General features: G+C 36.8%; 1 protein-coding gene across 1 annotated transcript in view; it reads right to left on the bottom strand.

Annotated features, from left to right (window-relative positions):
* The window catches only part of LOC149777696 (abasic site processing protein HMCES-like), a 45300-nt gene that overhangs the window by 29080 nt on the left and 2565 nt on the right, over positions 1–13655 (bottom strand). Inside the window, exons 2-4 of the mRNA XM_089938747.1 lie at positions 7828–7965; positions 5593–5814; positions 1889–2187 (exon numbers count right to left, since the gene is read on the bottom strand). Coding sequence (XP_089794873.1) covers positions 1889–2187; positions 5593–5814; positions 7828–7965 — 659 coding nt within the window. The remainder of the gene's footprint in view (positions 1–1888; positions 2188–5592; positions 5815–7827; positions 7966–13655) is intronic.

Below are 13655 nucleotides of genomic sequence, written 5' to 3'. Positions count from 1 at the left end.
CAACTGAGGATTGCTTACACATGATGCCAAGTTGGATTACGTTCAACTGTAGGATTGCCTGCAAATGATGCCATGCTTATTAAATCAAGTTGGATTACATTCAACTGTAGGATTGGTCACCCGAGGATGATCAAATCTAGCATTTTCAAGAACTTTTATCATCAGATCGATAAATGATCATTAACAACTTTGAACAAATGATCTGCTGAATATAATCACAGATGAAGATTTTGGATTTAAACCCACTATAATAATTCAGCACAAGAACATGTAATATTTAGTCCTGCATAAACAGAAAATCTAGGGTAACAGTTCAAACATCCAAGATCAATCACTCAATGATGGCTCCAGGCTAATTTTTAGACTAGATACAAGTTGCATTTCATGTAGCAAACATACTGGGCTCCAAGTAAAAACTCCAAAACTCTACATATATTTATATTGTATTTATAAAAATAAAACAACTAAATTCTGCATCAGGGAAGAGAGATAGATGGAATGGCCTTTAAAAAGCAGAAAGGCAGAATGAAAAAGGATTTCTTCCTTGGAGCTGTTTTATCCATGTTGACATTAAAAGTAACACAGAATGTAGACACAATAATTCCACTATGCAAAGAATCAAATTCTTGCCTTGAAAAATTTATTTCGTTAATTCCTGCGATTTGCAATTAAGTTTAAATTTTGTACCTATTTCTGGATCAGGTTGATCAAAAGGCTATGTAGTCAAATAAACAGAACCATGTGTTCACATAGCTGTGTACAAGAAATTCACATCATTATTAACTTTGCTGTTGATGAAATTTCTCTCTGTGCTTGAGCAAATGATCTCTGGTTAACTGATATATGTGTATACAAAAGCACAGTACTCAGCCACTCTAAATCTAATGTAGTCTGAAAAAGACTTGGCCACTAGAGCAGTCCACACAACACAAGACTAATGTTACATGTATATTATCATGTCTAAAATTAACCCAAGAGTCTGCAGTGAGCGGGAGTTTGAAGTGTCATACTAGCTGTGGAACCTCCCCCCGAAACTGTGGAAAAACCCTCTGGGAAACGAGTTAGTGGTGGAAAACCCATCTGGGAATCATGAGCTAGCCATGGCAAACCTTTCTGGGGAACATGAGCTAACTGTGAAAAAAAAAAAACAATCTGGGAAACATGAGCTGTGGAAAACCCGTCTAGGAAACATGAGCAAGATGTGGAAAACCCATCTGGGAAACATGAGCCAACTGTGAAAAACCCGTCTAGGAAACATGAGCTAGCTGCTGAAAACACATCTGGGAAACATGAGCCAACTGTGAAAAACCTGTCTGGGAAACATGAGCTAACTGTGGAAAACCCGTCTGGGAAACATAAGCTAACTGTGGGAACCCTTCTGGGAAACATAAGCTGTGGGAAACCCACCTGGGAATCATCAGCCAGCTGTGGAAAACCCATCTGGGAAACATTAGCTAACTGTGGAAAAACCTATCTGGGAAACATTAGCTAACTGGAACCTATGTTATTTCAGAGGCAAATTTCTTCTTATGTGTCCTTTAGGTACTAAACAGGCTATTTTGAGCAATTCACAGCAATCATGAAAACAGGTATACAGCCTAAAATAAATACAAACAATTGAAGCTTGCACTGAACAAGTATAAAGAAAATAAAGTAAATTCACTTTTTGAAGAATCCATTATTTATTCAAATTGCCTGACAAATCCAATTAGGGAAACTATACATGGATGGAAGCATGGAAACCAAATTCCATTCACTATCATGCAAAGTGTCCTTTTTTGTTTTGTCCGTAATTAAGATAACAAGCTTTGCAGAATGTATAGGCAGATAGGACCTAATCAAAATGTACAGGTGCAAGCTGTGGACATAAAAATTAATGTAATTATACCATTGCCATCCATTATGGGGTCCTGTATTTCTTTCTTAACAACAACCTCCTTCAACTTGGAATCATTGGAGTCTGGTGGCTGATCATGGTCTGTTTTTATCTCCTCTTTGTTACCAGTCTTTGTTTCAATCTTTATCTGGAAGTTACAATCATCTTTGGCAGTTTTAAAATTTGCATTGTCTTGGGAGTGAGAACTTGACAAACCCATCTTGAAATCTGATGATCCAGGCGGTGGATCCTGAGGAAAGTAGATAAAATAAGGCTGCTTGGAATCTTTAGATCTCTTCCATTCAAAAAATCTGGAAAGTAAATGTGAAATTAACTTAAGCAAGGCTACTTACTATATGTTCCTCAGAACCTGGCATGTTACCTTTTTCTGTCTACCGATGTATACTCCATGTATCTGACAAAAAATAAATATACTTCAGGTAAAAAAAAATTAATATTTCTTTCTGCTAAGACCAGTATCTGGCTGTCATCTCTCCCAATGAATTTTGCAAATTCCTATAGTTTTGCAATTTTACCTTAATATTTTGGGATTTTTTTGTTTCATTCAGCATCATACTGGCAGGATCGTGCTGATTTGCTGTTAAACACTACACATGCATACATCACATTCTGTAAATTAGAGCTGCAACTACAGTGGTCTCAATAAACATCTCCTCTGTATATCAAGGTACCTCATAATGTGGATCATGGTTTTCTCAGTATAAATCCCCTCTGTATAGCATGGTACCTCATGATGTGGGTCATGGACTTATCAGTATAAATCCCCTCTGTATAGCATGGTACCTCATGATGTGGGTCATGGACTTCTCAGTATAAATCCCCTCAATATATCATGGTACCTCATAATGTGGGTAATGGACTTCTCAGTATAAATCCCCTCAATATACCATGGTACCTCATAATGTGGGTAATAGTTCCCTCAGTGCTGAGACAAAGGTGAAGATTGAAACCAAGAAGACATTGTTAAGCATCATCCCAGGTGGTATGACAAAGTTATTACAAGCATTAGACATTTCCGTAATAAATGTTTCAAAGCTGAGCTTTGGAAGTTGTGGGAACATTCAGTGACGGCAGGCAAGCACAGCTTCACAAACACTCGAAGTATGTGGTGTACTACATAGTCCCAGGATACACATTGGGTTAAGGATGCATGGGACAGGGTTCCTCAATCAGCTATTGTGAATGGCTTTGCTGAAGCAGAAATTGTCAGTGGGATAGAGAAGCCAGATGAGGATGATGAGATGGAGACAGACGATAATGAGAACATTTCCAATGATCTGAGCCCTGAGATAGCTGCCATTTTTCATTCTGATACGGAGACAGACTTCGAGGGATTTTCAGATATTGGAGATGATTAAGTGAACTCTTAATCATTATTTTCTTAATTAGAATTTGGAACACTTCTACTACAGGTAATAAAATGAATTACAACATCGATGTGCTTTCAATTTTAATTGACATGTTAAATAATATGTATTATAAAACTTTTGATTTGACCAAATTTGATATGCATTTCATAGGGTTAGAATTTTAAATTAAAAGAATTTCCCCGGGTTTCTCACTGGTTATAGTGGCTATTTAAAAAAGACCTTGTATGACTCGGGTATTGTTCAAGGAACCTTTAATTCCCTTTATTTTGGTGTATGATTGATGGGTGTAATATGAGTTAGAGAGTATAAAGCTTGGCTTTACTCCAGATGTGCACCTTTCAAAAAAGCGATAGCTCCACTTGGTCATTTTCACTTCCTGAACTTGTGCGGTAAATTTTTTAAAAAAGAGCCAATAACTTTTTTTTACATTTTATACATTTTGTAATTCATTTATTGCACTGTCAGAAGCTGGTATCGGCTGGTCTGGCAAATTCATTTTCCCTATTTTAATGACTGCTAAGGACAATGTACTTTACACTAATTCAGGCTGATTTTTTCAGCACAAGGGAGCAGTCATTTTAGTTAGCTGTTTGCTTAGATCATGTAGAATTTCCAAAAGTACAATATCTAAAGAAATGTCAGCTACATTACATCAAAGTAGCATAGAAGTATGACATCATTCTCACCACTCTGCATGTTTTAAATGCAAACAACTTCACCTTACATACATCACTCACTCAGAAGTACATGATAACTGTTGAGCACCCCCAAACCAGTTACAATGAGATTCATGTGGCACCAGTTATAATAAGAGATCCATTTAGTACACTTGTATGGTTCCCGTGAATCAGTCATAATGAGAGATCCCTTAAGTACATTTGTATGGTTCCCATGAATCAGTCATAATGAAAGGTTGAGGAAGTACACTTGTATGGCTCTCATAAACTAGTGATAATGAGATCCCTTTAGTACACTTGCATGGCTCCTATGAACCAGTCATAATGAGAGGTCACTGCGGTACAGCTTGTACAGCTCCCCTGAACAAATGATAAAATAAGAGATCCCTGTAGCACACTTATATGACTCCCACAACTAGTTATAAAATAAGAGATCCCTGTAGCACACTTATATGACTCCCACAACTAGTTATAAAATGAGAGATCACTAGCATACTTATATGATCCCCATAAGCTAGTCATAAAATGAGAGATCCCTGAAGATTCAGACTTGGCATGTGTATGACTGAATGTTATAATACATTATCCTTTCAAGCACTTTCTGATTGTAGTTTTACTGTAATTTTCTGATTCAAGTTGTGCTGCAATTTTCAAGATGATTTTTTTCTTGCTATCAATCTTAAGAAGACAGTAATCAAAGATGTCTTAGCATATAGTTGAAAAAGAAGTCATTCATTAATTCATTTCATAAGAAATGTTGCTGGAAGACCTGTTATTATTAATTAATCTGTGTGGTGTACTTGTCCAATGACACATCACTAGCCTGGTCATTAGCTGAATGAACCTATCCAATTAGCTGAGAGAAAACATGCAAAATGCATGCAAACAACAAGATAATAATATACTAACCCTAACCCATAACGAGATAATAATATACTAACCCTAACCCATAACTAGATAATCATATACTAACCCTAACCCATACCTGAATAATAATGTATCAACCCTAACCCATAACTAGATAATAATACTAACCCTAACCCATAACTAGATAATCATATACTAACCCTAACCCATAACTAGATAATCATAAACGAACCCTAACCCATACCTGAATAATAATGTATTAACCCTAACCCATAACTAGATAATAATATCCTAACCTTAACCCATAACTAGATAATCATATACTAACCCTAACCCATAACTAGATAATCATATACTAACCCTAACCCATACCTGAATAATAACGTATCAACCCTAACCCATAACTAGATAATAATATACTAACCCTAACCTATAACTAGATAATCATATACTAACCCTAACCCATAACTAGATAATCATATACTAACCCTAACCCATAACTAGATAATCATATACTAACCCTAACCCATAACTAGATAATCATATATGAACCCTAACCCATACCTGAATAATAATGTATTAACCCTAACCCATAACTAGATAATAATATACTAACCCTAACCAATAACTAGATAATCATATACTAACCCTAGTCCATAACTAGATATATTTACAGGATGAACTATAGTATGATAATAAATACAAGTTGAACTGACAAGTAAATCTGACACAGATATCCAAACTGATCAGCAGTTTTGTCAATGAAGAAAAATTAAATTACCCGTCAGCCAGCACAACACATCGCTGTCCTTTCTGCAGAGGAACTCTGTATGTTTGCTTCTGCAGCATACTCTCCGCTCGGCAGTTGTTTGTCTCGTAAGTTTTCTCTGCCATTGTTCCTTTGTGCCAGGAAGGGATCAGTCCCCATCTCATTGGCTGAACAATACGTGGAGTTATCTCTTCTAGTTCAGCCTCATAGTGCTTGCTGGAGATTAGCACTGGCCTGCAAAGACAAACCAAAATACTTATGAAATTTGTAATATTGGAAATTCAAGGATGTGAATTTTATCCGAGCATAATATCATCAGACTAGTAAAAGTCTAAATCTTACGAAAGGTCTGTCCCTTTCCTTGCATGAGGCATTTTGATTTTTTTCAAATAATAGACAAAAAGTCTGCATGTGAAAATACATTTTGCTCAATACAGATCCTACTTTCAACTCAGTCCCCCTGCAGCCATGTGGTCTAAGGCGATTACCAGTCTCCTTGAAGCTATACTGTCTAAGGTAATGACCTTAACAGATCACTAATAGCACACACCTTTGTTTGCTGTGCTCAAGTCTGGGTTTGACCAATGTGAGAAAGCTTGTCAGTAGCTTTCAGTGTTGCACAGTGAGCACAAGATCATGTGTTTTCCACATTTTTTTTTCTCCCTTTGTCCCCAAATCTTGACCCTGTGTGCCCATATCAGTACATTTTTTGTTAGAAACAAAATATGGCTACAGCTTTTCATTATCAATGTCCATCCATGTCTCTGTTAACACTAGCAAGGTCCAACGTTGGAAAAGGTGACAGAACCCATAAAATGTTAACCCTAGCAAGGTCCAAAGTTCGAAAAGGTGACAGAACCCATAAAATGTTAACGCTAGCAAGGTCCAACGTTGGAAAAGGTGACAGAACCCATAAAATGTTAACACTAGCAAGGTCCAACATTGGAAAAGGTGACAGAACCCATAAAATGTTAACACTAGCAAGGTCCAACATTGGAAAAGGTGACAGAACCCATAAAATGTTAGCGCTAGCAAGGTCCAACGTTGGAAAAGGTGACAGAACCCATAAAATGTTAACGCTAGCAAGGTCCAAAGTTGGAAAAGTGACAGAACCCATAAAATGTTAACGCTAGCAAGGTCCAACGTTGGAAAAGGTGACAGAACCCATAAAATGTTAACGCTAGCAAGGTCCAACGTTGGAAAAGGTGACAGAACCCATAAAATGTTAGCGCTAGCAAGGTCCAACGTTGTAAAAGGTGACAGAACCCATAAAATGACAATGAATATCTATTTTAAAACAACGTAGCTGACAATGAAAACAATTAACATAAATAGTAGCTTGACAAGTTATAATGTAACGTGTACAACAGCCGTTAGTTTAACTTATTATTTGGGGTTCAAGTCACCCCTAGAGCAAAGAAGATTTAATTTATTATAAGGTTCAAAAGAAACAAACTTTATGCCGATACTTAAGTTATCATTTAATTAATGATTTGCTAGCTCGGAAATGAAAGTCACTCAAGAATATAACGAGTATACTCAAGTTAAACGGGAGCAAGATCATTTCAGGTTAACTGTGTTTTCAGAAGTTATTTCAGCACATGATGAAACTTGAATTCGCCAAGTACTGAACGTACCTGAATGTTACAGTGGCAAAACTGTCAAAGCAAATTAAATTATCAAATTATTATAGCACCATTAGTGCATTAGGTACTATTATTTTCCTCTGTCCCTCTAAAATGTTGCATATCCAAAACCTAGAGGCAAGGTGGACATAATGTACTCTTCCCATTGGATCATATGTACAACTCTGGCATCCTGTGGTTCAGTTGTTGTTGTAGGGTATAATGCCATTTTTCAGCATAAGATAGGCTATACATGGCAGCCAGTATAAATGGTGGAGAAAGAACCCGGGAAAACTCCTGAAAGAACCACCAACCCATGAGAAGCTACTGGCAAGCTTTCTCACATACCCACATTGCCTGAATCCGAGACTCAAACCCACACAGACAGAGATGAGATGGCAGTGATCCATAACAGTGAGCGTTTTAGACCACTTGGCCACACAGGGCCCCTCTTGAGGTTCAGTGGTTCTTCTTAGGTTCTTTCTCTGGCAAATACACTGACCAACATGTACAGCCTACTATGTGCTAAAAAATGGTATTAAAACAACAAAAAAAAAATCATACCTGGTCCAGCATTGTTTTTGATGACTCAATCATCATTGTTAGTGTTTGTGTGACTTACGTATGAGCACCAGGTGCTATGTTGTAAGATGGATAGTACTGCATACTTCCAGGTGCATCCCGCCACAAGGGTTGGAATGTTTTCCCTTGCTTGTCCCTAAATTGACAAGCTCTACACACATCATCAGGGGCTAGAGTGCTGCAAATAGATTCAGAGAATCAATGTCAGGAACTATCTCTGCAACAGAAGAAAAAAAATTCTAATAAAATTTGGCAGCAAAACAATCCCTACTCTTCTCTTGGTTATTGCTAAACCTCTTCCATTAATCTCTTCTGTCAGAGAGAAACTGTTCCAGTGTCCTAGTGGTTAGAGCATCCGCCCCAGATGGAGGTCACAGGTTCAAACCCAAGTAGTTGTTGTTGTTGTTTTTGGGTTTAACGCCATTTTTCAGCACACGATAGGCTATACATGGCGGCCAGTATTAATGGTGGAGGAAGAACCTGGGAAAACCCTGGAAAGAACCACCGACCCACGAGAAGCTACTGGCAAACCCAAGTAGAGTCAAGGACATAAAAATGGTACTAGCAGCTCAGTATTAAGAGGTTAGTGTTAAGACTGGGTGTGACATCAGGCTACATGTCCGCGGCATGATGCCCAGGTGGTAGACAGCACTATAAATTGTCACACTGCAGACATCATAGTGATATAAATGATAAACTTTTAAAGCTACATTAAAAATCCGAAACACACACACACAGACACAGAAAAAGACAGCAAGAAGAATGTAAAAAGTATACAATATCTACACGATTGCGGTATAGGAAGAATAAATAGAACTGTATGAAATTTCAAAAACTGAGATGAAGTTTTAGAATTCTGTATTGGCTTTTATTCACACAAGATTTTCTATTTGATTATAATCTATATGATGCATATTCACACCCACAGAAAATTATAACTACAGTGTGACCCCATTATAACATGGTAGCTGGGAGCCAAAGAACCCGACCGTGTTATAGACCGAACCGTGTTATAAGCAACCAGGTCAGTTAGCTGAAGAAAATGATGCATGTACCCCAAAAAATTTGTGGGGAAGGGCTTAAGTAATAAATGAGGGTCCAAAAAATATGTGCTTTATTGACACAGTTACCATCTTAAATTGATGCATTTTAAATGAGAAATACACCTGTAGTGAAAACAGAGAAGGCATATATAATATTTACTTTATTCAGAGAACCACGCATTGGTACATACACGTGTATACTGTTTATATATGCATGTCCAATGTATAGCATGAACAGAGTACCAACATAGTGAACTCACTAGCGAATCTCATCACATACATTGAATCCACAATACAAGTAATTCCATCAAAAATATGCACACACACTGATTTAAAATATTCATCAATTTTGTCACAGGTCAAACAGACCTGAATTCAGCAGGGGAAAAAAGCACAATCATGTAATGAATGATGAAGCACATTTACTTTTCAGTACGTCCCAAGTTGGTAAAAGTTAGTCAAGTTTTAAGCTGCCTTTGGTAACGTTCGTAAGCATAAACTTTTTTCCTGCAAAAAGGAAACTTTCAAGGTACAGTAAACGTGTTCCAGTCACATTAGAAAATGAAACAATCCATCAGATTCCATTGCTTTTATTTAAGTCTGGTAATGACTTCCTTTGAAGAGAGATTCTTTGTTTTTATTGAAGATTGTAGTCGGCTTTCTTTGATGGAGGGTGCATGTATTATTGAAGTCACCACTGAAGGACAACTTTGGAGAACCAAACAAATGCCTGTTTCTTATTATAGCAGCAACATCAAATAATTGTATTGCATGACTGAGACTGATTTTTTCCATTTGTTTTGTACATTTTCATAACAATCAGTGCTTGAAATGGAATCTGTTTTCTTTAAAATTTCAGCAAACTATTTTATCTGGGTACATTTTTTAAAAAGGAATGGGCTGTTGTTTGGTTGATTGTACTTATTGTTCCTCCCTGCCTAATGCATAGACCAACAAGTAAATCTTGTTTTTTGTTGTTTTTGTTTTACATTTGTGTAGTGGAGTGTTCTGGTCTGATGACAGGGATTACTACAGAAAATGTGAGTGTTCCGAAGGATTTCATTCTGAGTGAAAAGAGGAATTTTACTTACCATCCACATAAAAAATGTCAGTCTATGTAAATATATTAATTACTAGTGAGCGGCCAAATATCTGATGAAAGATAAATTATGGTTGATTTCAACAAACAGAAGAAAAAAAATAAAGAAAGAGAAAACAAAAAAGCGGATATCTCACAACATACAGTACTCATGCTAGATGTCAACATAAGCGGATTATGATATAACAATGCACTGTTAAGATGGTTTGTCAATATAGACAAAGAATTTGTTTATGTAACAATAGATAAATTTCAGTGCATTTTAAGTTTGCGGCTTCCTTTCATGGGTCCTCTGAATTTCTCAACTCCAAACCAATGATTGTAGATACAAGTTTAAACAGCCAACAATGTCGGCAATATAAAAAAAATCACCTGATGGTATATTTTGCCACCAATAAGGAAAAAAACAAACAATTTGCAACAGTGGCGAAGCCCAGAGTGATGCTTAAATAAATTTTTTACATGTTATTTTTCGTACTTTTAAAAAGAAAAATATTTACGTGCGAGAAAAATAGATATAAAATTTCAGGAACCATGCCATGATCGTCTTGTATTATGCATATGCGATCTCTTTCACATAATGATAACAAACTTTTTACGTTTTTTCATACTTTTAAGAAAGAATTTTTTTTTGTGTAGGAGAAAAATACATGTATATGAAATTTCAGGAGCCACATCACTACTGGTTATATCCTAATTTGTGTTACAATGGCGCATGCTATAGCAAAATGTGACTTTCAAAGAATTCATGTGCCACAATATACTTATAAAAACAGTTCTTATTTTTGGCTAATTGCTTACTACAAACATAATCAAATTATATAAAAAGTGTACCTTGAATGACATGTCCACCACATGTTTAGTAGTCCTCCAAGTAGATATTTGGAATTTTGGTGCAAAAACATTTTTGTTTCTTTTAGTCACAGTGACTTTGACCTTTCACCTTTTGACACCACTTACTCCAAGTGAAAGTTTGTCATGGTCTATAATGTAAAACTATATCTGAAAACAGTGATCTATCATTCTGACCTTTTGATTACAAAAATCAAAAAGCTTCTTCCTTACTCCAATCTGCAAACTCTGGTCAATGTGTGATACAGAGCTAATGTTACTGTTTGGAAACAAAGTAAACTTTACCTTGACCTTTGACCCCAATAACAATAGGCTTCTTCCTTACACTAAGTGCAAAACATTCTTAAACTCTGGTCCAGGTATGTTATAGGGCACTAATGTTATTGTGTGGCAACCACTTTTGTCCTTCCACTGCAGTGACCTGACCTTTGACCTTTTTGGCCCCGAAATTGATAGCAGTCTTTCTTACCTCACATGCAAACTATCCACAAAGTTAATTAATGGCTGGCTAAAGACTTTTCTTATTTCAGCTATAGTGACCATGACCTTTAACGTTTGGATCAAAAACTGAGTCTGGACAACTTCAGATTGGGGAAAAAATGAGCTACTGGGCAGAAATGGAGGTGACAACAAATGCATGGATATATAACAGAGTATGCTCCATATTACAGAGGCCATCAGAGTATGCTCCACCTTACAGGGACCACCAGAGTATGCTCCATACTACAGAGGCCACCAGAGTATGCTCCACCTTATAGAAGCCATCAGAGTATGCTCCACCTTACAGAGGCCACCAGAGTATGCTCCACCTTACAGGGACCACCAGAGTATGCTCCATATTACAGAGGCTACCAGAGTATGTTCCACCTTACAGAGGCCACCAGAGTATGTTCCACCTTACAGAGGCCACCAGGGTATGCTCCACCTTAGAGGCCATCAGAGTATGCTCCACCTTATAGAGGCCACCAGAGTATGCTCCACCTTATAGAGGCCACCAGAGTATGTTCCACCTTACAGAGGTCACCAGAGTATGCTCCACCTTATAGAGGCCACCAGAGTATGCTCCACCTTTTAGAGGGCATATAAAATGTAGCTGGTCAAGGTGAGTGCAATGATAAAGCAATGAAAGAGATGGCTGTCTAATGTACATGACAACTTGTGGTAATAAAAAAAAACGTGAGGTAAAACAAGTGCAAGATGCAAAATGTCATTCCAAAATATAATTAACATGTTAGTATTAATAGTAGCAAAAGTATATACGACAGAAAGAAACATTATTCACATGATTTTGCAATCACTTTCACAAGCACAGCAATTTGCCCATATGCAAATATCTTCAGATATTTCCCAAGTTTAATGATGACCAACTCAAAGGGTTGAGTTCAAAGCTGTCATAAACTACATCAGACTTCAAAGGCAAAACTGCAACAAAACTTGCACTTATTCACCAATATGTACATCTAGAGATGATGGTCGTGAGCATTTCCCCGTTTCATTGCAGCGATCCAATGACATCTGTGAGATTATCTGCAGTCAGATTATTCTATCATATACTGCATTCAGTTGCAAGTCAAAGAAGATAACATGATGCCCAAGAGGGCCTGATATTACTCACATGAAGTCAACAGTTGTCGAACCATGAATGCAAATTTCACACACGTAAAAACTCTGGAGCTGAAGAAAAGAAAATAGGTTGGAGCACATAGTTGCTACATTATCTATTATAATTTGCCATACAGATACAGGTTGAAACATTTTCTCAGATTAAAAAGAAAAAGTCATTTATCTTCGTTGCCAATACTCACAGAGATTGAATCATGCTTCCAGCATAAAAACCAAAACTAATTTACAAAACCAGCAGTGTACCCTGAATCTCTTCTTGCCCACTAAGTCTGGTTACACGACTCAGAAATAATTCCTATTTTTAAAATGGACTTTATCCGTCTAACACACCTACTGTAAAAAGATTTGATACCTGGAGTTATTTGGAGCATGGTGTTTGTATGACTGCTGATATTTGGATACGATTTAATATCATGGGTTTGTATGACTGCTGATACTTGGAAACGATTTATTTCCAACAAAAGTATCTGAAAATTAATTTAAGCTTCAAATAGCTACTTTTTCAGTTAGGGTACTTTGAAATTATTAATTCTGAATAACCTTAGATCTGGGGTACCACTACCAGTTGATTCTCTCTTCTGGAAAATGGCATTCATGTAAATGGAGGCCAGATTTTGAAGAATATGGGAAACACTCTTACTGTAGGCACTGCATTTTGAAAATTATTTATTTACTGATAAAGAATATTTGTACATGACCTTTGACATTACCTGGAATCTGGACATTTCTCTCATGGTGACCATACTCACACAGAACCAACCAGACATCGAATGAAGTCTTTAAACGAAAATCCCATGCTGATATGACCCTCTGTTTAGGAGTATTAGCAATAACTAGATTTTCAGTGTAGTCAATTTGCTGGCCATAATGGGTGTCTGAGCGGCACAATTTTCATTTTGGACAAACTAGACCTAGGGATGAATCTGTGTGTCAAGTTTCATTTCAACTGTCCATGTAGTTTAGGTTGAGTAGCAAACACAAACTTATTTATATATAAACAGAATACATCAGACTATAAAAAACAGGCTCCTCTACCCTACAACTACTAGAACCAAAAACTGCACCAGAATTATGGCTTCAAGAGTGGAAATAATTGTGCACAATTAAAAGCAAGATCACTTCAATACACGAAACTTGTTCATTATGGAACCTGTCCAGGATTTGAATGATAAAAAGCCATATTCTAAATTTGATTGAGATCCTATATAAAATGTTGGTTCCAGAGTGGTAACATGCATCTGTTGAACACGT

Source organism: Sinohyriopsis cumingii, chromosome 17, assembly GCF_028554795.1.
Source record: "Sinohyriopsis cumingii isolate HCF-2022 chromosome 17, ASM2855479v2, whole genome shotgun sequence".
In the NCBI taxonomy this organism is placed as follows: domain Eukaryota; kingdom Metazoa; phylum Mollusca; class Bivalvia; order Unionida; family Unionidae; genus Sinohyriopsis; species Sinohyriopsis cumingii.
This window is presented reverse-complemented; position numbering and strand designations above follow the sequence as displayed.